The sequence below is a fragment of the Hydra vulgaris genome, chromosome 11 (genome assembly GCF_038396675.1).
Source record: "Hydra vulgaris chromosome 11, alternate assembly HydraT2T_AEP".
Taxonomy (NCBI): domain Eukaryota; kingdom Metazoa; phylum Cnidaria; class Hydrozoa; order Anthoathecata; family Hydridae; genus Hydra; species Hydra vulgaris.
Genome location: NC_088930.1, coordinates 12191963 through 12219716, shown reverse-complemented (window position 1 = coordinate 12219716; position 27754 = coordinate 12191963). Strand labels below are relative to the sequence as shown.

The window sequence follows — 27754 nt, the reverse complement described above, 5'->3', positions numbered from 1 at the left end:
GCTCATTAATTAATCTGGATGCGAAAAAATTTTTCTCGTGTAAATGGACCATCGCTAAAACTTTTTCAATATAACCGACCTAAATTTTTTATCAATGTAAAAAGTTTTTAGTCCAAAAAATTCAGATGTGAAAAGCTTTTATATCCGTAAAAAATTCAGGTGTACAAAGTTTTTTTGTACCTTTAAAAAAATTCTGGCGTAAAAAGTTTTATAGCAGCCGTTGCGTAGTGATTATAATTCTGGCTCAGAACCCAAGGGGTTCAATGTTCGACACCGGCTCTAGCACTCTAGGCGACATTGGTAAGGAAAGATGCGTGAACTTCCTAGTTAAATACTTTTCCGCGGTGCTCTGTGATAAGACCGTAAGAGGAGCACCTTTATAACTATAAAAAAAAAAAAGTTTTTTACTCCTGTAAAAAATAAAGGCGCGAAAAAATCCTAGGGTTAGTGAAAAACTCAGTAAAATAAAAGCACTCTTAAATAAAATAATAACTATCATTATTTGATACGCCACTTAGGTAAGATGCGGAAAACTTTCTTGAGGTTGGCGTCAACCTCTCTCCTCTGGCATTTGGCCCCCATTATACATCTATTATATTCATCTTCCTATCTTAATTATTGTTTTCCGGTTTCTTTTTTATCGAACTCGGAGCGAAAAACTAAACCGGTTATTCTCTAAAAACAGTTCAAAAAACAAATACTTACGATAGTTCTCAAAACAATAACAGTCGTTTGTTTATAATTTTTTGGACTATTAGCCTAAATTAGTAAAGACATAGAGTTTGAAAAGACTAACAAATCGAAATCTTTTATCATGGCATTTAGGAAGAACACTGATTCCGATGGAAAAAAATTATATTTTCCTGAAGGAGCTCTGCTAAATCAAATGGAAGTTGCTGTCGTTGAATCAGAACGAAGGAAAAGTGATATTTTAAAAGAACCTTTTATTGTATATCTTGTTGAGTCAAGGCTAGTGACATTTTGTTTTTCTTTCATTTTTATTTTATTACATAATTTTGTTTTATTTCCTTTGTTGTGAGAATGTTAAAGTCTGTTGAGGTCTGGTTCAGTAAGAATTAAAAAAGTACAACAAATAAAACATTTAATTAACGTTAAGTTTAAAATAATTTATTTATAAGGAATAAATTATGATAAAATTTGATAAATAAATAAATTTAAAAACACTTTTTTAAAATATGATTTGTAATTATTGATTCAAATTTTTCTGAATTTAACCTAACCATACCTATAAATATACCAGAATATGTTTATATCTGCTTTATTATTATCATCATTTTAATTTATTTTGAATTTTTTTATGAAAGCTTTTAAGTCTTAAAATTTTCATATTTTATAATGATGTTATGGATGAATTAAAACAATGTTATGGATGAATTAATCCCAACTTCTTGTTATGTCTGTTGTATATTATAATCCCTCTTTAATTTTACCATTTTTTCATTGCAAAATTTTTTTTTCTGAACAAATTTCTGTTTAAAGTTTATTTCAGCAATATCTTCTAGTAATTTGCTCTTGTGATATTTTCCAGTAATTTGCTCCAGTTTTATGTCCCAGTAACTTATTCCAGTAGTATATTTTAATAATATATCTGAGTAATTTGTTTCACTAATATGTTGCAGTAATTTTTTTCAGTGATTTGTTTCATTGTTTTGCTCTAGTAACTTGTTCCAGCAATTTTTTTAAAATAATATATTGCAGTAAATTGTTTCAGTAATTTACCTAGTAATTTGCTCCAGTAATATATACCTTTAATATGTTCCTCTAGTATGTTCTTGGAATATGTTCCAGTAATTTGTTCATATAATATCTTCCAGTTTTTTCTTCAATAATCTGTTACAGTTTTTTTCCCCAATAATTTATTACTGGTCCCAGGGTACCACCTCAGACTTGCTTCAAATTTTGACCAGCCACAGATTTTATGAAAAAAATACAATCCTGAAAATTTTAGCTTCATTGGCTTAATCGTTCAAAAGTTATGATTGAATCAATATTAACCAAAATTAGAAAAGTTTTAGTATCTGGAGCTTACTGTAGATTTTTATGATATTTGACAGACCATAACTTCTTAAATAAAATAGGTGATTACCTGAAAATTATTACAGTAATAGTTTTTCACTCGAATAATCTATTTTTGCAGGTGTTTTCAACAGATAGCAATGCAAATATTATGTTACTTTTGTGTACTTAGGGTAACCACCTGTGGTAAAAGCAAAATTATGCATTAAAAGTTAGTTAAACACTTGCAGCAGTCTGTTAAAATATCTTTTTTTTTTTTTGAAAAATATGATAAATTGCATTCAATTTGCAGGCATAGAAATTAGCATAATCAGTTGAAATAAACTATGAGACTTTTTACTGTAAACTTTTTCTATATAAAGGCAATCACCAAATAAAAAATAAAAATAAAAACCTATACTTTATCATATGACATGATTGTAGCCCTATGCCCTAGGTGTATATTTTTATTTAGTTTTCCCTTAAATGATATAATCAGTGTCTTAATTCAATCTATTTGATATGATTTTGGAATATGTATTTAATTGTATGCATATAATTTACACATGAATATAATTTGAGTGTAAAACACTTTAATTGCATTAGAGTATGCAGTAGTGGCGTAGTGGTAGAGCACTTGGTTCATAAGTAAGTGGTTCCGAGTTCGATCCCTACCACATCCCTGGTAGTACAACTTGTTTCTCCACACAGCAGCCTTGTTCGTCACGGTTTGTGTTTCAGAGTTATAGAATTTAGAGAGGTTTATAACCGGAATAAAGAATAAAGAAGGCCACTACAGACAAGAGGCAAGTAGCCTCCTTGTCTGTAGTGGCCTTTTCGGCCTTGGGGAGGTTGGAATTACCCAAAAAAAAAAAAAAAGAGTTGGTTTTAAAATCTAAATCTAAAGTTATATATATATATATATATATATATATATATATATATATATATATATATATATATATATATCAATCAATCAATCAATAAATTTTGATTGATTGATTGATATATATATATAATAATATTTATATATTATAAAGTTTATATATTGGAAATATCAAAAATATATTTTTGATATTTCCAATATATAAACTTTTGAGTACTTATTAGTAAATAATATTAAATATTTTTATATTAGTAAATACTCAAAAGAAAAACTTTTGAGTATTTACTAATATAAAATATTTTTATATTAGTAAATACTCAAAAATGTAAGTAAATACGATAAACTAGGATGTGGAAATCAAAAAGTTAAAAAACTGGATGCAAGTATGATAAACCTTGTAGCATCAGCATTGGATATAGACCCAAAAAATATAGTATTAGAAAAAGAGCAAAACTAAAATGATTTAGACAAACCTTTTAGATGCAAAAAAAAAAAAAAAAAAAAAAAAAAGGTAAAAATAAGTTTGAAGGAAAAATAGTTCAGTTACTCTAGTTAATTCCTGTTAGTCAATTGAAAAAACATTTCAGTTTAATATATTATAATATTTGACATATTCTAATGGAAGCAATATTGAATTTTGACAAAGAGATTTCATTCTTGGTGATAGTTCCATAACTTTTATGAAAAAAACATTCTTAAATTTATAAATGTTTTATAAAATTTATTTTTCTCAAATTCTTGATTAAAGTTTTGTTGATCAATAAAATTTGTGGGTAAATTTTTTACTTCATCTTGGCCAAGTGTTCATCTTGGCCAAAATGGCTTCTTTCTAAAATTTTCCATTCTTTCTAAAATTGCATTCAATGCTTTACATTGTAAAGCATTAAATACAATTTTAGAAAGAATTGAAATATATAAAGTACTTGTATATATATATTTTTCATATTAACATTTTCTTGATGATTTATAAAATATGTTGTCAGTTTTAAGATGCGTTTATATTTTTTATTAAAATAACTTTTATTTTTGATGAAATTTTTTACTGTATTAATGTAATCATGTGTACCAATGCTACCCATGTAAGGATGCATTGATATAAAAGACTGCATTTAGAAATTTCAAAAGTATTGTTTGTAACTGTTAATGATGTCGATAAATTTGAAAAATAGAAAAAATATTTTTTTTACAAGGTTTTTTTTTTAAACACATTTTTAGATTTTAGGTTAAGAAATTATGTTTACAACTATCATTAAAAACTCCTCTTATTTGTAAATGGAGTTTTCTTAAATAAATACTATGTAGTTTTTATTGATTTGATGTAAACATTAGTTTGGTGAAACAGGATTTTGCTTTAATAATCAAATGAAATAAAGTTTTGTGACTACTACAAAGGTCAATCTATATTTTTATGTATTTTTTTTTGTCAACTTCCAAGATTAAAAAGAAAATTTATTTATACATTCTAACTTTTATTGTTTTTGTAATCTTTAGTTCCAAATGACATAAAAATTGATTTAATGATTTTTCCTACATTGTAAATGTTTTATTTTTAAAAGTTATACTTAAGCAAAATACAAGAATGATTTGAGTTTTAATAAGTATATAAGAGATTGTTTTCAAAAGTATTTAAGTAATATAAATAAAAAAATTTGTATTATATATTTAAGTTTTAGTTTTTGTTTTTTTTATCTTCCTATGTAATAGATATTTATTTATATTTGCTTTAATACTAAAAAGGGCGGTAGATGGTCTAGAACCAGGATGTACATTATGGCGAAGATATAGCGAGTTTGAAACACTTCGAAATTATTTAATGGCAATCTATCCTTTTGTAAGTAAAATATTTTTTTAATTTTTTATCAATTTTAAAAAAATCCTGAATTCTTTTTGAAAGAATCCTAAAGTATTTTTAATCTATCTTTATCTTTTTATCTTTATTTTATCTTTTTAATCATCTAATCTTACTTAAATCTTTCAATAAAAAACTTTCTTCACTTTTAAAAATACTTTAAAAAAATAAAATTATATTTTATTGTTATATATTTTATTTATATTTTATTGTTATTGCTTGTATAAAAAAAAAAGAAAAAAAAAAAGCTTTTTTAAAAGTGATCTCCAATGAAACAAATTGTATTCATATCTTAAATAAACAAAAATGCTTGTTTTGAACCCTTAAAACTATCTATATTAATATGCGCTTTTCAAAAAGTTGAAAAACTAAATTTTTTTATCCAATTTACCCTTTTTTTGAACAGAAGTATGGTTCTGTCGTTATAGCAACCTCATTAGTAGCACTTTATTTCTAATATCTCTTTAACCAAAATGCATTTGACCTTAGAGCTTTGAGAAAAGGTTTAATAATAAAGATAACATGGTTATGTTCAGTATTTAATTTTTTTGGTATCATATAATTACAATTTATTACTATTTATACTGGTTTTAACTTTTTAGCAACTTTCTTTTTTTCTTAAATTTTAACTTTTCAGAAAATATAACTTTTGATAGGAAATAGGTTATGGAGTGAAATTTTACAGGCTTGAAGATGAACATATTAGAAATGTGGTCTATGAAACAGAATATGAGTTTTTTTTTTTAAATAACTCGTCATCATTGTTTCGGTCCCAAATTTCCCTTAATTCATATATATAAACTTTGAATGTCAACATAGTAAATTTGAAAAAAAAAATTCTATTTCATAGATAACATTTTTGAATTAGTTGTATTATCTGAAAGATTACATTTTAGGGTAAAATAACGCTAAATATGCACATAAATAATGAAGTCTCAACTAAAAATTTTTCATTTGATGCTTTTTATATTTTTTTGTTTATTAAAAGAAATAAGTTGACGTCTATTGATTGTTTCCAATTTTTTGTTAAGAAATTTATTCCATCCCTGGTACCAAGTTAACTCTAAAGTTATTTTTTAGGGTTTATATAAAGTATGAAAACAATATTAACAAAGAAATTAAGTTTACAGTTAGATCTTTTTAAAAATGATTTTAAATTATAGTTTATACTTATAGTATAGTTATAACTATTACATTATAATATAATATAATAGTTATACTTATAAATAGTTTATGCTTATAATAGTAAATGTTTAATTTTTATAAACTGTTTCAACTAACTTTTTAATGTTTAGTTTTTTAGTTATTTCAAAATTATTTAATAATAAATAATAAAATATTTTTCTTATTGCATAAAATATCTTAAATATTTTTCTTATTGCATAAAATATTTGTAAAAGGATTTTTACAAAATTTAAAGTTTTTTAGATTCTTGTTTTTAATGTTCATTTTTAATATTGTTATTTTTTTGCTTACTTAAATATTTTTTTATGCTTTGATATAAATTTTGTAAAAAATTAATTTTTTGATATATTTGCAAAATTTTTTTTCAGATCGTTCTCCCTCCTCTACCTGAAAAACGGGTAAGTTTCCAAATTTCTTATATTTTTTATAGGTCATTTTTTCTTATATGCTTTTTCTTATTTTTGAAAGTAATTAAAAAAAAAAATTAATATCATACCACTTCATATCTGTTTACAGCCATTACCTTTTCAGATTAATGTTGCAAAGTTCCAACTCGCGGCTGACAAGTTTGATCCAGATTTTATTGAGCGAAGGCGACAAGGATTGGAAGTAAGCAAAAAAAACTCAATTTTTGATTAAATAAAAAAAAATGTTTTCAAAATTATTTAGGAATTTTTACCATTCCCATAGTGGTGTAGTGGTAGATGCTTTTTAAGCATAAGGTACAGTACTAAGTCCTAACTAAGTCCTTGAAACACTCAACTATTGTTTGTCAAGTTTTATATTTTGGAGTTATATGATAAAAAGAGTATCCAACAACTAAAAATATAAAAATAGTACCCTCCTTGACTAGTGTCCTTCCAGTGTCCTTCCAGTGTCCTTCCAGTGTCCTTCCAGTGTCCTTCCAGCATTTAAGGAGGTGAATTTACTAAAGAAAATAAAGTGAGTAATTATACTGTATATTTTGTGTGTTGTTTTTTAAATGTATTTTTATAAAGAAACGTTTTGTTAAGAATGTTTTTACTATTATTTTATTAGTGTTTTTTATTGCGACTTGCATCTCATCCAGTTATATCTCAAGATGTAATATTCAGAGGATTTCTAAACCAGGTTTTTTCATGTTCATTTAACTTTTACTAAAGGTTTATAACTTTCACAGTGCTTTATGGCACCTTTAAAATGAAAAAGACAATTACGATAAACCTTATGATAAAAAAAAGTATATATAATTGGAAAATTGGTGTGCATTAAATTAGTTCTATTTACTATAGATTTAAAGAGAAATTAAAGGTATTTAAGTTTAAAGATTATTTAAATTAATAAAACTTTTTTATTATTTTTTATCTTTATTTTTATTATTACCTAAGTCACAAAGAATATAAAGAGAAACAAAATTTTCTGAAAAAGTTTGTTTCTTTTTTTTCATTCATTCAAAATTACTATATCAGCAACTTTATGTATTCAAAATGCCAGCTGTAACCAGAACGTTAAAGTTATAATTTTTTAAGTCGTTGTAGCCATTGTAAGTAAATTATCGTTATGAAAATTGCTATGAAAACGTCACAGAATGAAAAGTTTTTATATAGTTCTGTATAATTTTTTGGATATATATGCTTATAATTTTGAAGTAAAAATTTCATTTGATGCGATATCACAACAAAAAAACAAAGTTTAAAATAATTTTTAAATGAATAGTTGTCCGAGATTAGTAATGAGTTACTTATTTTTTATTCTGCTAAGAATGAAAAATAAAGAATTAAGATAATAAACAATGATAAGCTGTTATTACTTTACAATATTAAAAAATCTAATTACTTTGCCTTATCACAGTTATCAAAGACTTAATTTAGATGGTATATCAGGGGATGAAAAAAAGCAAATTTTGTTTTTTTAATCAAAAGATATTTATGAACTTGTTTAATATATCTGTGAAAATAACATGTTACTATGGTATCACTAGAAGCCTTTTGTATTTTTTCAAAACATTTTGCTTACCCCTGCAGGTATCAAGATATGATACTGTGATTTTCAAGACCAATACCGCAATTGTGTATGATTTTCAAATCATATTATGTTTACATAATGGGGCCATATATATGTATATATATATATATATATATATATATATATATATATATATATATATATATATATATATATATATATATATATATATATATATATATATAGCCCCATTTACCCGTTTAGGATTTACCCTGAGCTCACACATTACCAATAATTTGTGCTCAAATGTTGCGGTTGCAGTTGGCGTTTTGATTTTGTAAAGTCGGTATTGTTATTAAGACTGAAATTTTTACTTTAGTTCGTTTATTATTAAAAACAGTTTTAAAAAAACCTTTATTACCAAAAAGCAAACATTACGAAGTTAACATTACGCAGTTTATCATTAGCATTTGTACTGGTGACTTTTTACAGTGTTTTCCCTTTTTTCATTGTATTTATAGGACTGGTTATTGATTTACTAATTTATAAATCCTCTACCTATTTGTTAAATTGACATTATCATTTGTTAATTTTTCAATTAATACTTTCATATTTTCAATTATTTGTTCCTGTTGTGCCTTGTCGGCATTAAACTTTTGGGCATTTACCATTTTTATTTTTTTTTATTTGTTATTTTCCTTTCTAATTCAACTATTCTATTTGCCAGCTTTTTACTGCTTTTGAGTAACCTCTTCCCTGCTACAGGGACTATTTTAAATTTATGTCTTTAATTTGTCTTTTTTTTTTTGCATTATAATAACATTATAATTTTTTTATAATTGCATTATAATTTTTTTTAACAAAAGTGTTTGCCTTCTTTAAAGCGTCAATGGTTAAAATGTTTGCCTATTTTATAAGCTTAATCGTTTTTAAATTTTTATCACTGAAGTTATATTAACAGTTAATTATATAATAAGCCATATACTAAATTAAAACTATTTTATTGCTTAGCATTCTCTATAACAACAAAATATGTGTTAGAAAAAAATATCTAGATAAGAATCAGTGCTTTTTAAAAAGACAAATCTGCTCAAAATGTTTTAGAGCAAACCTGCCCTTTTTAAAAACACTGATTCCTATTCATCAATTGTTTTTTTACTCATATATATGCTAAGAATTATTTGATTGACTACTTATGCATTTAGTTTACTTATGCATTTAGGTTACTTATGAATTTAGATAAAAAAGATTGTTTTTATATTTTTTGACAAAATTTTAAATTTTAAAAAAAACTTTGAATTATATATAAATTTGTTTATTCAATTTTTTTACATAATTAATTTATATCTATTTTTTAAATCAAGGAAGTAGGATGGAAAGAAAGTGTTGCAGAAACAAATTGGCAACAAAAGGTTTGGTTTTTAGCGCACTTTATAAATTTTCTAGAAATTTTAATATTTATTGGTTTAGGTGCCATTTTAATTGGCTTGCAATGTCTTTATTTGCTGATTTATGTTTTTTGATTTATAACTTAACACTTTCAGGCTATTAGCAATATAAAATTATTTTCCGGGTGCCAGCAATTTCAGGGGAACAAATCACATTTATTTAATTCATAATGTTTGTGTTTTACCATTCATGCTGTTTTACTATGTTTTTTTAAAGTGCAGTAATATTTTTTGTTACTTATTGTGATTTAATTACATTAGATTTATATTATAATATAACCATTTTAAAACAATATTTACACATTTGGTATACTTTGTTTCAATATTTTCTATACAAAACAATTTCTATCAGTTTTAAAATAATTTTTAGTAAAAATATTGTCCTAAAATTCTAAATATCAAAATGGGGAAAAAAGAACACATCAGTTCTGAAAAAAAGTAATTATTCTATATCTTCTGACTGATAAGCATTACCTGATATCACAAAACACACTGTGAACCAAATAGGAGACAAATCAAAAAATGGCCTTCGATTAGATATTCAGAAATGCGGTCGAAAAAAGAAAATAACACCAAGGAATGAAAGAAAAAAAAGTAGATTTGCTACATACTCAGCAATTACCAACAATTTAAATGAGGTGGGACTAAATGTAGCAGGCGGCCATATGTCAATTTTTTGTGTTTTTGAGAAAATCAAGTTTTAGATTTTATCATGTAAAGACTTTTTACCAGAAAGTTCTACTGATTATTTATATTTTCAAAATTTTTTTTTTGAGAATAGATTTATTGGACATACGCTCCACTGGTTGGCCAATATTTATTGATAAACTGAAAAAACTCTAAATGTGGACATACAGCCTCTTTGTTCTAAGCTGACGAAATATTAAACAACCAACCTTTTCTATTAAATACACAATGGTATTGGAAGATGAAAACAAAAGATTAAATTTTTTTGATGTTTAAATAACCAACAATCAAACAGCTAGTTATGATTTCAACAATCAAGCAGCTAGTTATGATTTCAACATATATACTGTAAATAACTATTAAAATACATTCAGGTAAAATACAATTCATAGCACAAAATAAAATTTTTAGAGAATTTATCTTTAGAGTTATTAATTTTTTAATGGATGTTTTTGCTGAGAACTGATACAAAAAGAAAAAAAATTACAAAACCAAATGATATTTAACAAAAACTTAACACACTCAAATAATAAAAAAGTCTTATTTAGCAAAGGTGCAATCATGCCAACTATTAATATCACTATCGCAGTTAACTATTAATATCATATAATATCATGTCGTATAATATCAACTATTAATATCAACTATTAATATCACTATTGTAGATTCCAACATTATCAACAAAGAGTTTACAAATCTTTAAGAAAACTACTTAAAGAATAGTTTTAAATCAAACCCTTAGATCCTTGCTTATCTCACTCACATAACTTCTTCATTCTTGCTTATCTCACACAACAAAGGAAAACAACAGGAAAATACTATCCCGGGAAAGTATTTTAGGGAATCCATTAAAAGTGATGTTACTATTTGTATTTAATTAAAACTGAAGATGCTAAAAAAGGATGCTGAAAAAAAGTAGTAAAAAATTTAAAAAAAAATAATAAAAAAATAGTATTAATATTTATAAATTAATCTAACATCTCATACAATATGTGATTATTTAAAATTATGCTGAAGTATCCATCTGCATTGTGATGTTGTGTTCAGGACATCTACTGAGGGTTAAGACAAGTATGAAGGGAGTTTATTTCAGGAAAAATTTTTACTTTCATCTCATTCCTTAATTTTTATTTCTTTTTGTCTAAATACTGTTCAGACTGTCCATATTTTATTGCTTAAAGTGTACCAAATATATTAGAACAGTGCCAATCTGTTTCAAATTATTTTTTAAATAATAAAAACAAAAGAAATATTTGATTTATGTTATGTCCGGTTTGTCAAAGGAGATCATCTCCTAATTTATAACATAATTTATACTTACTTAGGTAATTTATACTTATTGCATAATTTATACTCACATCTGATGTTAGTAAAAATAATGTCAACAAAATAAGCACCAAGTCAAGATGTGAGTATAATACTATGAATCAAATATAAAGCATTTTTAAATTTCATATATAATAGACAAAAATAAAAAGCATTTAAGTTAAAAAAATCCAGTTTGTTATAGTTTCTTAATTTTTTTTTTAGTCTGACAGTCGTTTTAAGAGCATTAGTGCTTCTATGAGTATCAAGAAACCTGATCAGTATGTTATTTTTTGTTTATTTTGTATTATCATTGTATTCATTTGTAATACCACAGTTCATTTAAAATGCTGACCAAACCTACTTGTCATAACCTGTCACAGATTAAAATTAGCTATTATGATGTTTCCTGAGTAGATGACATAAAACAATGATGTAAATAATGAGACACTCATACCATTGAAAATTTTTTTAGTGATACATATAAGATTAACATTATTAATAGATCTAATCTAGATCAACCTAATGATAGAAAGGTTTATATCTCAATGATTTGAATAATATTTAGTAAGCATTCAAAATAAAAGAGTAATAAATACATGAAAATTAAAATGAAAGAGTAAGAAATACATGAAACATACAGAGTAAAAATTGTAAAGTTCTGATGTGCAGTTTTTATAATGAGACATAAAGAATGTATTTGTGTTGTTAAAAGATGTTACTCTAAAATGCAACGACTCAAAAGTACTGTTTAACAGTGTGGCTATAAAATTCAGTGACGCATCAGTCACTAAATTTTATAGCCATTCATACTACAGTTGTTTACATAGAAACACACATTTTTACATGCTGCATAAGTAGATAATCCATGTCGATAAATGTGTATCGTTTTTCAGTGTTTTTTTAAGTCTATGTGTGTTCTATGTGTAATGTATGTGCTATGTTAAAAAACTAAATGCAATGTTAAATTTTTTTTTTAAGATTATTTTTAATAGGCACAGTATTGATAGATTTTTATTTTTTGCAAGTTTTTAATAAACGTGTATTGCTAAAGTAATTAATAATGAAACTTAAATTTATTTGATATTTTCAAATAAGTAGTTAAGGTATATCTAGTATCTGGCAAAATATAATGAGGTTTGAATTGTCAAGATATGATTAAGGTCAGGTCTGAGGGTTTAGTCAGGGCAGAGAGTAAACTTCAGATGTAAGAAGGTTTTAATTAGGGATTTAAAAAGTTAAAACATCAGTATATTTGATTGTGTTATTAAAAAATATAATTTTTGATAACATTTTTTACATAAGATTTTTTTACACTCCGGGACTCCGGAATTAAAAACAATAAGTTTCAAGTTATTAAATCTCATGAATTTTTTTCTTATAACATGTCATAAGTCAACAAACATGTTTAGAGCTTATGGACACTACAGACTTGGAAAAAGTAGAGATATAAAGTCGGAGTCCTTTTGGGACTCCGCATCCCTGATAAATATATATATACAACACTGAAATAGCCTGCCGCCCGGGGCCTCAGTACATACATCAACTATCTTATAACCTGCTGCCACAAAGAAGTGCAGCTATATTGATTGAGGGTTTGGGATGGGGCAGCAGTCTTTTCTTTCATTATTCTTCATTTTTTCTACTTTTTCTGAAAAAGCTGTATGCTGTAAAGATAAGCTTAATTAGTAAGCAATTGTGGATCTATATACGCTATAATAGATAGATATATATATATATATATATATATATATATATATATATATATATATATATATATATATATATATATATATATATATATATATATATATATATATATCTATATATATATATATATATATATATATATATATATATATATATATATATATATATATATATATATATATATATATATATATATATATATATATGTATGTATGTGTATATATATATGTATACATATATACATATATATTTTATCTATCATTTTAAATATATGTTTGACCTATCATTTTTAATAATTTTCTAAATAACTGCAATGTAATAAACATATTAGTCACACCACAATGATTCAAAAATTGTTGTTTCACTTTTTTCTAATAATATACACATGCATACATATATGTTTTTTCACTCCTTCACTCCTTAATTTATGTTTTGTCTTTGATCCTAGCTTGTGTTCAGTTACTCCTTTTTCTCCCTTGGGTTGTTCTGACCATGCAATAATCTCTTTAAATCTTTTATCTCATACTTCATTTTCGGACTCACCCATTATCATCATTGCACTTACATCTAACTTAACTTACATCATCGCACTACTTACTACCCTAAAGCTAACTAGAATTCTTTTCATGATTTTCTTCGTGATGATCCTTGGGCTGATGTCTTTTCTCTCTCAGCTAAAAAATGGGCCTCTTATGTAACCTGGTTTCAGGCTTAAATTGAAGCTTTTATTCCTTCATATCGGTTCCAAGTCAAACATCATTCTACTCCATGGTTTCTTTTTTATGTCTTGGATTATCATTTACTACTGACCTTTCATGGAAACCATATATACAAAAACGCATTATAAACATAATTGAGCCCACTCTATCTGCTAAGCTTGTGCCTCTTTCCCATCATTGTAAAGTTGCATCTCTTTCTTTTTTCTACGAATACTATCATGGTCACTGCTCAAAGGAGGTATCATCTCTAGTTCCATCTACTAAAACTCATTCTCGCTTGACTTGTCATTCAGCAAAGTCTTATTCTTTACTGTATCTGTCCCTGCATGCTCAAAAAACTTTTATTCGTCTAGTTTTTTTTCCACGCACTATAACCCTTTGGAACTCTCTCTTATCTTCATGTTTTCCTGACTCATACAACCTTTAACCTAGTTAAGAACTACAGAACCTTTTTATTATCAAACAGGAACTATGTAAAATAATAATAATGATAATAATCAAATAAATAAGTGCATAAATTATTTGTCCATTCTATAAATTTTTTTATTTCTATTCTAGATTCTATTCTTATTCTATTCTAATTCTAGAATTTTTTTTAATCTTGAAAAGTTATGATTAAGGCTAATCCAACTAATTGGTTTTAGCTTATATTTTGATCCAGCATAGCTGTCAGTCCTATCTGTAATTTCATTTTATTTGTTATAATAAGCATTATAATGAATAAGCATTATAATGAATAAGCAATATAGTAACATTTCAATAATTGTTTTTTAGTCATCATAATTTTATATAAAGTATCTTATAACATTTATAAAATATTCTTTTTTTTGTAGTTGACATCTTGTTTTTGAATTTTAAAAGTTAAAGCATGATGAAGTAAAATTACGAATAAAAATTCATTAGATAAAAAAATTTTTAATAAACTTTATTTTGCAAGTAATATATTTTGCTATCATATGAGTAATATATTTAGGCTGTTTACTGACATGGTACTTAGTATGGCATTTGTTTTTTTGCATATGCAAATACTGAAACATAAGTAACATATGCAACTATATGAACAATAATAAAACAAGCATAATGCAATATTTTTAAATTCATTGATAACTGATTTGAAATAAATTGAATTAAAACTTAATTAAATTAAGTTCATTAATTTCAAAATAATAAAATCTATTTTCAAAAAAATAGATTTATTTATCTTTACTATGTCTGAGTTATGTTTTTTTTTAACAAATTCTTCCATAATTAAGTACTTCCCTCCTCCCCCACCTAAAAATACATTTTGATAAATAAAACTTTCCCCTCTCTCAAAAACTGGTTTTTAATAAAATACTAGTTTTAAAGCATTTATGCTAAATCAATTTTAAATTTATTTACCAAAATAAATGTTTTTGTTTTTTTTACTCAGACGATTTGATGATATCCGCAGTTATAGTGAAAGTCTATTCTCTAATATTACATCACTTCTAAAAATACAGCAGGTATAAAGTCTATTTTCTAATAATATATTGCTTCTAAAAATACAACAGGTATAAATAAAAAAAATTAAAAATTACCAATATAAAGTTAAGCTATAACTAAAAAAGTGTTACTGTCAGTTGTTCAAAAATTTATTTTAATTGTGTATTGGTTTAATAAGAACCATACCGTAAACCAGGGTAACTTTGGCCAGCGAGGTAACTTAGGCCATTTTTAAAAATTTTAATTAAACATCTGTAACTTTTAAATAGTTAAGTAACATTTTACTATTTTTGTTTTATTTGTAAATGCAATCTTTCTTGCTTAAATTTTGATGTGAACTTTGTTGCAAACGCCCTTACCATAAGTGAAAAAGGATGAAAACTACATCAAAAACACAATCAAAAACGGTAAAACACAATCAAAAACTGTAAAACAAAATGTTGTCTGGGTGAAGATAAAAATGATAGCAAAAAACTCAGTTTTTCTTCTGTTTTAAAGACAAACGCTCAGATAAAATAATATAGATAATTAAGATAATTAAGTGAAATGTTTTTGGCTCAAGTAACAACATTCTAGTTTTTTTTACAGGGTGGTCAAAGTTACCCCGTAGGTTTATACTCTTTGGGGTGACTTTGGCCAATTAAATAATAGTCATTTTAAAGTAGTCTGATCGTTATTTATTATAACTAGAATTTTTTTGAAGCATGTTATCCAATTAATTTATTTTGAAAAACATTTAAAATTTATTGACTCTTAGTTTTAAATTTAATTGCAATTTAATAAAATTACATAATAGTTTAATAAATTACTACATTGCAGTTTGCTTGTGTTGTTTATACTTACTTTTGTTTAAAGGTTAATGCCTCGTAAATATAACAAGCATAGTGTTGGAAAACGTGCATACAACACTTGTTCTAATACCATTCTTTTGAAAGAGTGTTTAAGTGCAATTAATGAAGGTATGTCTATTCGTCAGGCCTCAAAAAGGTTTAGTATACCAAGAAGCACTATACGTAATAAAATCAAGTCAAAGCATAAAAAATGCATTGGTGCACCAACCATATTTACTTATGATGAAGAGCAGTTATTTTCATCTAGAATTAAGGTTATGTCTGATTGGGGATTTCCATTAAATAAACTTAATGTTAAAATGTTAGTAGCTGGTTATTTAAAATCGCAAAATTGTACTGTAAAAATATTTAAAAACAATGTTTCTGGTGATGATTGGGTCTCAAGTTTTATGAAACATTCACAGTTAACCCATAGTGTTGCATCAAATATTAAAAGAAAATGTATAGCTATAAACAAAGAACATTTAAAAATTTATTTTGACAATATTAAACTTGAGCTTGAAGGAATTCCACCTTGTAACAATTGCACTTATGATGAAACAAATTTGCGTGATGACCCTGGAAATAAAAAAGTTGTTATGAAACGTGGAACTAAGTACCCTGAGAGAATAATGAATAGCAGTAAGACTTGTTTCTCTATAATGTTTTGTGGAAATGTTTTCTCTATAATGTTTTGTGGAAATGTTTTCTCTATAATGTTTTGTGGAAATGTTTTCTCTATAATGTTTTGTGGAAATGTTTTCTCTATGATTTATGGATAAAACATGGTCCAAAAAATTCTCGCTTTAATAGAACCCAATCTGGCTGGTTTGATGAAGTTACTTTTGAGGATTGGGTTTTTTTGAACATTATTGCCATGCAATAAGAAACAAACTGGGAAAAAAGTGTTAATAGGTGACAATCTTTCTTTCCATTTAAGTCATAAAGTTATTCATTCTTGTGAAAAACATAACATTAGACTTATATGTCTTCTGCCCAATTCAACCTGTTTGCTTCAACCTCTTGCATTGTTTGCTCCATTAAATAAAGCATGGAGAAGTATACTTCTGGATTGGAAACTTACTTTTCGTGGTAAAAAATTTTCAATGTTACCAAAAGAAGATTTCTCTAAGTTGCTGAATGATTTAATGACATCTAATGAATGTTCGAGAACAAATTTATTAAGTGGATTTAGAGCTTGCAGTTCGGTGCCATTTAATCCTAATGCTGTGTATATCAAATTACCAAGTGAAAATGTCTCAAGTCCTTGTAAAGCTTTGGACCAGAGCCTTTAGACATATTAAATAAGAAAAAAAATGAAGGTGGTGATAAGAAAGATGTTACACAAAGTAAAAATAAGAATAAAAAAAATATATCCAAAAAAAGACTTGAAATTGAACCAGGAAAATCTATTTCTGTAGAATATGATAGTGAAACAGAAATAGCATCTGAAGGTGAATCAGTCTCTATTGAATTTAGGATCGATGACTGAAGAGATGCCTAAATTTTTTTTTAAAAAAAAACAGTGTTTATGTTACAAATAAATGTTTATTCTTTAGTACTATTTTTTGCTTTTTCTGACATTTAATAAAAAAATTAGTAAGTTTTTTTTATCATTGGGTTAAAAAATAATTTAAAAAAATCAAATTATTTTAGCTAATATGTTTTTTTAATACTGTTTATATTTATTTTTATTGTCCCTTTTTTTAATTTCCTGACATATTTTAGGTACCCCTTTTTAAAATAAATGTTAACTGTAAGTTTAATTTACATTAAATGTGGTTAATAACACTTAAAAAACAATTTATTATGACAACTACTAAACTTACTAAATAAACAATTTACTATGACAAAGTTACCCCATTGCTGGGTAACATTGACCACCTCATTATTTCCATAAAATCTTGGATTTGGTGAATACAATGAATACACCATTTTACTAATTAAATGACATTAGTAATGCACAACTTTGAGCATCAAAATAGTTTTTGGAAAATGTTCCTTTTTTTCAAAAAGTTATCTTCTTTATCAAAATTGGTACAAAGTTACCCTGGTTTACAGTATTCTTTTTTTTCAACAACAAAATAGTAAAAAAAAAAAGAAATATACAATGAGCAAGGATAAGTCATTACAAAAACCTTTGTAGTTTAGTAATTGTTTTGAAGTTATTAATGTATGTGCTACAAAGTATGTTGTACAATATATACTTTTTCTGGTACATCAAGTTGAAAATAATGAAAGCTTTTCTGTGCTCTTTTTGGAGTTCTTTTTTTTTTTTCAAAACTTTTAATTAAACTATTTTTTTCAATGTTTTGCTACTTTTCTTGTTATTTAATTATTATTTTATTTTATTTTTCATATTTTTAGAAAATATCAGCAAGACAACAAACAATTTTAAAACAACACATTGAGTTTGGAAAACTCTTCAGGTTAATAGAAGAATTTAGTTGATTATTTTATAGTTATTTGTGCTTTTTTCGCTTGCGATAATTCTTTTTTTTTTTACAGCGAATGGAGTGCAATTGAGACTGAAATCGGTGATTCTTTACAACAAGCTGGTCATCAAATGGACAGGTAAAATGAATATAGATGACTTTATGCTAAAATAACAGACAACTAAAAGCTGTTTAACTAATTTTGATATAATTCATTTTTAAGACCTATCAATTTTTCTTCTGAAGAATCAGGTTTTGCATGACTAAGTGAGCAATCAAGTATTGTTTTATGAATGGAGCAATCTAGTATTACATGACTAAATTAGCTTTTCAGAGATTTATGTATTTCATGAATGCTTTATTAGTGAGTATTCATAAAATACATAATTGCACGCTTGTTACATTTATGAAATACACGATTGCACACTTGTTCAATTCATAAAGTACATGGTTGCACACTTGTTGCATTTATGCAACACTTGATTAGCTCGTATGAAGTGAACAATATATATTCTTCATATTATATTATATTCAATTCAATATATATTCCTCATATCTCGCTTCATAAGCGAGAGGTTCCGAGTTCGATCCCCATCACGTCCCTGGTAGTACCGCGCTCAACTTGTTTCTCCACGCAGCGGCCTTGTTCGTCAAGGTTCGTGTTTCGGAGTTATAGAGTTGAGAGAGGGTTATAACCACAATTAAGTAGCCTCCTCATCTGTAGTGGCCTTCTGGGCGTTGGGGAGGTGAAATAACAAAAAAAAAAAAAAAAAAATTATATTATATTCAATTTCCACATATTCCTCCCAATTAACCAGAATTTTTTTCTTTCAATAATTTTTTATTCCTTTTTTTTACCCATTTTTAGCAGTAAATTAAAATTTTATTCTGAAAACTCAATTTTGAAAGTTAAAGGGATCTCCAAGTGCTGAGACAAGTTGCCTGCAAGGGTGTTAAAAATGGCTGCAAGGATGATAAAAACGTTTATTATCATTAAGTTGTTGTTTTATGATATTTAATAATATTTAAATAAATGAATGATATTTAAATAAATAAGCTATACTTATTTTATGTATTGTAAAGTAAATAAGTAAATAATCTAAGTAAAAATTTCATCAAAAATTAACAAAAAGATTAGTGACATTTATGTGAGAGAATTAATTCACAAATTTGTTTTACATCAGGTTCCTAAATAGAGGTTTTTAGTTTTAGACAACCTTTCAGGCTAATATCATTTAAAAAGTTAAAATCTCAAGTTACTTTTAATGACGTTTATGTTGATAAATGTAACTCTCAGAAAGACTATTCATGTTTCAAATATAATTTGATGTTCTTTTTGAGATTTGAAAGTTCTTAATTTTAAATCTACAATTTTAACTAAAGTTAAAATTGAGCTATATTTACCTTTTAGAATGAATTAAAAATTATAAAGCAAATTTTTCCTTTCTGAACTCTGTAAAACAATTGGCAAAAGAATCTTTCATTTTTTTGATAGCAGCAAAGAAAATACTTTTGTACCTTTTAAAAACACTTTCTGCATCAAATGCTTTTTTAAACCAAAAAAAAATTGAATTACATTTTGTTTGCTAATATCTTGAAGTAACACAGATATTTGACTTTTAAAAAAAACTATTTCTAAAATCCTTTCAATATCTTATTAAGACTGTTAAGCTCTTATAACCACAGCAAAATAAAATTTTTGTAACCAATGGCCATAGTTTAACTCCAGGTATTCAAAAGCTTTAGAAGACAAAAAATGTTTTAATGCTGATACAGTGACCAAAACATTTAAGAACACCCTCTAGATAACCAACAAACATTTTTATAGAACAATTAGAATATCTTTCATTAAGTAATAAACAAAGTTTGCAAAATTCAATGTATTTGAGACAGTTTTATTTGACTGTTTTTACTACCTAAAGAATTTTATGTTTTGAATGTCGAAAAGTAATGTTTAGGGAAAGTACAGTATAGTTTAAAAGTTAGAGGTGGCAGGGTAACATAGTTAATTAATTTCCTATATAAATAATTACGGCTAGCAAACCGCAAGTTGGCGACCTCTGTGCTAAAATAATAGTTTAAAAAAATTGCATTAATAATTGCAATTTAGAAAATCATAATTGAAGTTCTTTTTAAAAAAATAAGTTTTTTTAGATTAACATAATAAAAAAGTTAAAACCCAAAAATTAAAATATGCTTTAACTTTAACAATGATACTTATTTTTATTGATGTCAAAGATAAACACTTTAATCATCCTTGATTTCTTTTAAAATAAAAAATCAACATGCCAGAACTTTCTTTTGCGAAAAATAATATGGCGTTAAAAATAGAAGTTAATTAAAATAATAAATTAAGTTAATAATTTGTTTCAGTAAGTTTAATTAGCTCAACTAAGGTTTATTTAAGATTTCAACTTGTCTTAGTTCTTTGGGATTCTTTTTTTTTTTTAAAAAAAAATTTTTTAAATGTTTAAAGATATTAAATATTAAAGACATTATTTGCAATCAAAATAAAGATATTTAAAATATGAATATACATACATATATATATATATTTATATACACTCTGTGCTCAATGAGGCAGGATAATGTAAAAACATTACATGTGATAATGTAAAAACATTTAAAAATATATAAATTACCATTAAATATATACTATAGTTTTTTAATTTTTTTGATACTCTTTAATTTTTTTTATATTAAAAATTCAAATTTAGATCATAAATTTGAATTTTTAACTTCTCTTTCCCTCCTGCTGCCTGGTTCAAAAACAACTAGAAAGGTAAAAGATGATAAATGGGTACCTCATGAATTAAATAAAGAGCTTTTGCCTTTAGTGCATCTGCAAAACTAAACTGTCTATAGGCTGGATAATAACCTGTAATGAGAAGTGACTTTTTCACAATAATCATCATCAAGCAAGCCACTGGTTGGATAAGATGAGGCACCTTTATGTATGCCAAAACCAGGTTTATACCCCTAAAAAAATTTTATTATTACAGTTTGGTGGTCTTTGTCAGGTATTATTCATTATAAATTTAATCAACCTGGTCAAGAGGACATAAAAAGTTTAAAAAGACTTAAAAGTTTATTTTAGAAGAAAAGGCCACATTTTTATTCTAATCACTAAACTTGACAAATTTTTTCAAAAATGAATAAATTCAAAAGAAAACTATTTTTATTTTTTTAAAAAAATTTTCTGAATTTTCTTGTTATTAACCATTATTTTCTGAATGATCTGATATAAAAGTGTTTTTGTATTTTAATTTATAACTTTTGATTTTAAGACTAGGATCACAATCAGAATCTATATACAATGACGAACAAGTTGCATACATTGATCAGCTCAAGGAGTATCTCTATTTTACAGAATCATTAAGGTACATTTAGATTTTGTTTTATTCTTGTTTTTTGAAATATATTTAACAACTCTAAACTTCTTGCCAAATGTTTATACAATCGTTTTAGCAATCTAGTTGTAAAAAATATAACATTTTATTCTTTCTTTTTTTTTCTTCTTAGGAGTAAAAAATAATTTTGCACAAATGTTGTTAATTTCTTGTTTATGTCCATGAATACTATAACCTTCTTTAAACTTGTCTAGATAAACAAAAAATATTTTCTTCCAATAAAAGCTACATTTTTATTTACTACTTTTATTATATTTGTTGTAATTTTTTTATGTAACTCAAATTTGACAACTATTGTGCAACAATCTTTTTGACAAGATATGTTTCAGGATGTTTGTTTAGTTATAAAGAAAACTTTAAGTGATTTAATTTATTCAAAGCATTTTACCATTTAACTCTTATTGGTTGACTATTGGAAAAATATAATTTTTATCAGATATAGTATCTCCTCAAAGAAATTTCTGAAATTTTTGTGGCTAAATACTATTTAGCCACAGAAATTTCAATATATACAATATCGCCTAGTTTCGATATCACCAAGGCTACAAGGTGGCATAGCCATGGTAAACATTTAAAACAAAATTTTATTAACAACTATGATGAAATTTTGTTTGTCAATACTTAAAATGATTCTTTAAAAACAGACTAATAAGAAAAACTTTTCTGAAAAATCATCTGGTGTGATACTAGATTTCTTCTACTTTGTTATTTTATACAGTTTTGGTCATCTTTGTATTTTAATTAAAAAAAAATATATAGCTTATTAGTTACCCTGTTCTTTCTAGATGTATTGCTTTTTGATCTAGTGCACTATTAAAAATTAAAGTTTTAATCTATTGAATAAAAAAATTAGTTTTTTCATTCAATGGCTTTTTAAGTTGATGTTTTCATTTTTTTTTTGTTTGTTTGTTTTTGTTTAAATTATTTTGCAATAAAAAGTAAAGCAATAGAAAAAAATTTATACCGCCATGTAAAGCCAAAACACAGTAACTTGAAAAAACGTTTTAATGTTTTAAACTTTACAAATATAATTTAATGTGAGAGTTACTATCTTTTGGGTCAGTAATATCTAAAAAATAATTTTTTTCTAGATATTACTGACCCAAAAAACAGTAATGTCCTTATGTCATGTCTATGCTAAACCTTATTTTAAAAGCCTGGTGTTAAATATAACTATTTTCAAAATCATGCAGTTTATGTTTTAACATTAGATAGAAAAAGATACGAACCATTTTACAGCCCTTAAAGTTGTGAATTTCATGAATGGCTATGGAACCATTTTATAACCCTAAATCATGAAACCCATTTTACAATTCTGAGTTTAAGAAACCAAAAAGTGAACAAATTAAAAAAATTGAACTTATTGTCAATCAATTTTTTAATAATGCACTTTTTTTTCATCCAAAGGTTACTGATGATAAGGTTTCTTCTTCAGGTTCTCCTGTTTTTGAATTATTATATATGCTAAAGTATATTTTTATTTAGTTTTTTAGTATCTTTTATTTTAAAGTATAAGTAATTTATTTTATTACTTGGCGTAAATAAATTAAAAGTATAAATTTTAAAAATCGGTTTCAATGTTTGTTTGTTTTTTCAAAAAAATTTTATTTAAAATTTGATGTAAATAAGCAAAAATTAATTTATAATAATATTAATATATAATAATGTAAAATAAAAATATTATTTACAATAATAATAAAAAATACCATTATTGTTTAATTTCAATACCAAATATTGAATTTAAACACTTGAAAAAGTATGTTTTAAATTCACAAAAAGGAGAATAACTTTTTTACCTTTTAGAGCTATAGTGCGTAAGCAATACCTAAAACAATTTGAGCTAGAAAGGGCAGAGGAGGCTCTTGCAGCTAAAAGTAAACAAAAAGAAGAATTAGCAAAAGAAATCAATGCAACACAGGTTGCCAATTTGATTTTCAAAAAGTTGCATTTCAAACATTTTTAATGGTTCAAAAGTGTTTTGACTTTTAAATTTTTGATTTTTAGAATGGCACTGAAGCACCAAGTGGTTTTACTTTTAAATCTGTTTCTAATATGCTGTTTGGTCAAGATAGCATGGAGGTGCGTCAGGAAAAGTTGTTGCTTCTTGAAGAACAAGTCAAAGAAGCTGAGGAAAATCTTAGGATGGTTACTGAAGAGGCTGAGTTAGTAGTAATTATATATTGTTTAATAAAACTTATGTTTTTATTGTTTATTGTTGCCATAGCTATAAATTGAAATATGTTGAGAATGAGAGTTCATTCACTTTGTGGCAAAAAACTAGTATTCTTTATTATTATTTATTATTTTTGTTTTCTTTATTAATTATGGTATCTTTTTATCAGTAAAGTTAATTATTAAAAAAAGTTTTTTTTGTTCCTTATAAATATTTTATTTTATTATTATTTTAATTTTTTTGTGTTTTTTTATTTTTGTAGAGTTTTTGTGGAGAAGTCGCTAAAAGATATTGATCGGTTTAAAAAACAGAAAGTTCGCGACATCAATGAGATCATGGAAAATTATGTTAAAACCCAATTCAAAGTCAATAAGCTGGTGAATAAATTTGATAAAAAAATTTTGCTTGATAAAAAAATTTTGCTTGATAAAAAAAGAAAAACTAATTTACTATTATTCAAGCCTTCCCGGGAAGTGTGTGCGGTTGCACGCCTTGTTCGTCCACATTTAAACTAATTTATTTAGACAAATAGACCATCCTTTTATATAGTAGGCAATTTAAGAATTTACTGCAAAATAAAGCTCTAAGAAACTACAAAGAATAATAAATACTTTAAGAAAGGAAATGAATACTATCCAAAATAGAATATCTAAATAAAATAAACAACAACAAAAAAAGTTTAAAATTAAAAAAAAAAGTTTTGGTAAAAAAAATAATATACCTAAATATTTTACAGTTTTTGTTTTCTTTTTTCTTTAGGGCGTTTTTTATTTTCCTCTACCATAATTAATACAAGTCAAGGAAAAAGGCAGAGTATAACAAAAAAGAAAGCATTTTTTAATATACAATTTTTTTGCAACTTTTGTCAGTCAGTATATTAAGGAAATACTTTATTATTTGCACTAAATATAGGGATAACTCTTAAATTAGTTTTTTAAACGTTTTTACTAAACTTAACTGTTTTAATCAATGCTCAGGAAAGCAAGAAAACTAATTGCTATTTATTTTAAAACTTTTGTTTTTTGTTTTTTAACAAATTTTTCATGTAAAATAATACATAATATATTTGGTTGTTTTCACTACCCCCATTGAAATAGTCTGCACTTTTGTTGGAGTCTCTATATATTGTGCATTTAAACCTGATAGTTTATTTCCTGATGAACTTTTGTTATTGATGTTCATTTAATGTTAATTTAATAATTAAAAGTTAAGTAAATTGTTAATTTACTTAACTTTTTTAATGAAATTTTTAAGAGTCAATTTAAAAATTTTAGTTATGTTTTTAAATACATTTTTTCAAACAAAGCAATCATGTTTATTATCTTGTTTATATTTATTATAGTATTGCATCTTAATGTTTGAAATTGGGCAATATAAAGGAAACAATTTCAAATAAAAACACATATTGTAAATACATTTATAGAAGAAACCATGGTATTATTTCATTTAATTTCTTCTGTCATTACAATATTTATTAATCAAATAATATATTTTACAAATAAATAGCAACTTATTTTTTTATTTTCCTAATATAAAAGTATTGAGAAAAAACATCAAACGTCTTTTAAAGTAAAAAGATGTGAAAACGAATTAACATAAGAAAAAAAGATAAAAAAGTTTCTCATAGTTCTAGCGTGCATAGCAAATTAGTTTCCTTGAAATTGTGAATAAATTACATATCAAAGCATACAATTGTTGTTATAAAATTATAAATTTGTTGTTATAAATTATATGTTTTTTTCCTCGACTTGTATCAAATTCTGTGGCTCAAAATAACAACCACTCTAAAAAAAAGAATAGAAAAGTTGTATCAAAATTTTGTTAAATTTTTTCTTTTAATTATTAAACTTTTCTCGTTTTTTTAATTAAAATTTAATATTATGTTACAATTTTGTTTCCTTTTTTTATTATTGGTTTCTTTTTTCAGTAGATAATATAGCTTTTTGCTACAAATTATTGAAACGCTTTAAAGAAAAAAAAATGCGAACTGCCATGGTCAGTATGTCTAAATAAATTACTTTGAACGTGGACGAATAAGTTGTGCAACCACATATGGTTCCTGGGAAGGTTTGATTATGAGTATTAACTTTCAGAAAGTCAAAGTAACTCTTTTTTTAACCATTTGTACTTTAATTGGCAAAACCAGAGAGCTTTCTCACAATACAAAATACAAAAGTTTAGATTTTTTTATTTTTCCCAAACCACATGTAATTTTTTAGGTTCTTATACAGCTCAAAAATTTGTTTCCAAGTAAAAAGAAAAAAAATGTGGACTTTTTAAAGCCATTTTTGATTAGCTTGTACTAAAACTAATATTTCTACCTGCAGAGCTGAGATATTATTGTTGATTTAATAAATGTGTATATAATTTTTTCTGTATATCAAGTTGTTCAATCTCATCGGTGGCCTTATCAGACATGTTTAAAATGTTTAGTTGTTGTTTAAATAATAAACAGCTTTCAGTCGTAATTCTTTTCTGCTCTAATTTTCTCATCACTTTGATGGCAAAAATATCTGAATTAATTGATGTCAATTTTTTTTTTACTTTACAGGGTTTACAACAATGGCAATCTATGAAAGAGTATTTCATGCAAATATAACTTTGGAAATTTATTTTTGAATCTAACAATTATAGTCTTGATTTTTTCAAATTGTATGAATTCTGAATGTTTCCATTGACTGTGTACCTGCAACATGAACTCTTGGAAATCTTTGTTTTGCTGAAACTTAAAAAGATATTTTTTTTACTCTATTTATTTTTTAAATTAATGTGAAAGAAAGTTTTTTTTCTATCAAAATTTTCTATTATTGTTTTTATTAAAAAGAAGTCTTTTACGGTATAGAAATCTTATTTTTATTGGATTTTTGTTAGTTTGTAGGCTTACTAGATATTTTTATTATCTTAGAATTTGTTGTTTTTTTATATCTTAAAAGTGTTTACTAAAATTTCAGTATGTTTATGAGTTATTTTTCAAATTGTGTTATTTTTCAAATGCTTATAAGTTATTATTTGTCAATATTGTGTTATTTTTTTAGTGCTTTCAAAAAAACATAAAATTTTTGTCTTTTTTTTTTTCATTTCATTTTCATCTATCGTCAGGAAAAAAAACAACAGGAAAAGCTCATTAATTTTATACTAAAAAGCTTAGTTAAAAAAGTTATAGATAAAATACTTCTTCACATTTTAATCTTCCTTTGATAGTCCCTAAATCTTGCCATTTATTTCAGTTTTAGATAGTTGTTCACTGAAAATAATTCAACTACTGCATTATCATGTTATATAGTTATCTGCGATAAAGACAAAACTCATAAAGATAAAAGAGATAACTATAGTGGAGTAGTTTCACTACAGTTTAGAAAGCACAATCCGGTCACAACTCTTTAAATAGGAAGCAGAAACCTTAAAAAAATAGGTGTGCGGTAAAAATAATTTGAGTTTGGCAGAAACATAGGGAATGCAAAATAAGCATTCTACCACTACACCACTGTTGTGTTTTGTAACTATAGTAGCGCTCTGTGTATCACTATTGCTAAATTATATGATATATATATATATATATATATATATATATATATATATATATATATATATATATATATATATATATATATATATATATATATATATATATGTATGTATGTAGTGATTCTGGTAGAGTGAGAAAGTGCTACTATTTGTAATCAAATATAATTA

At 25.1% G+C, this 27754-nt stretch overlaps 1 protein-coding gene across 2 annotated transcripts; it reads left to right on the top strand.

The window, feature by feature from the left end:
- The first annotated feature begins 620 nt into the window (after nt 1-620).
- On the top strand, nt 621-27077 carry LOC101239705 (sorting nexin-4). Of its 2 annotated transcripts, none has more exons than XM_065810133.1 (15): nt 621-969; nt 4640-4733; nt 6305-6334; nt 6453-6545; nt 6975-7046; nt 9245-9292; nt 11546-11601; nt 15161-15233; nt 18411-18472; nt 18552-18617; nt 21766-21858; nt 23692-23806; nt 23893-24050; nt 24324-24438; nt 26613-27077. In XM_065810133.1, the coding sequence occupies exons 1-15, from the start codon at nt 815-817 to the stop codon at nt 26658-26660; spliced, it is 1278 nt and encodes a 425-aa protein (XP_065666205.1). In that variant the 5' UTR covers nt 621-814; the 3' UTR covers nt 26661-27077. The 2 variants fall into 2 exon arrangements, with proteins under 2 accessions (XP_065666205.1, XP_065666206.1); XM_065810134.1 differs by having other exon boundaries at nt 667-969; nt 6468-6545.
- The last annotated feature ends 677 nt before the right edge of the window (nt 27078-27754 follow it).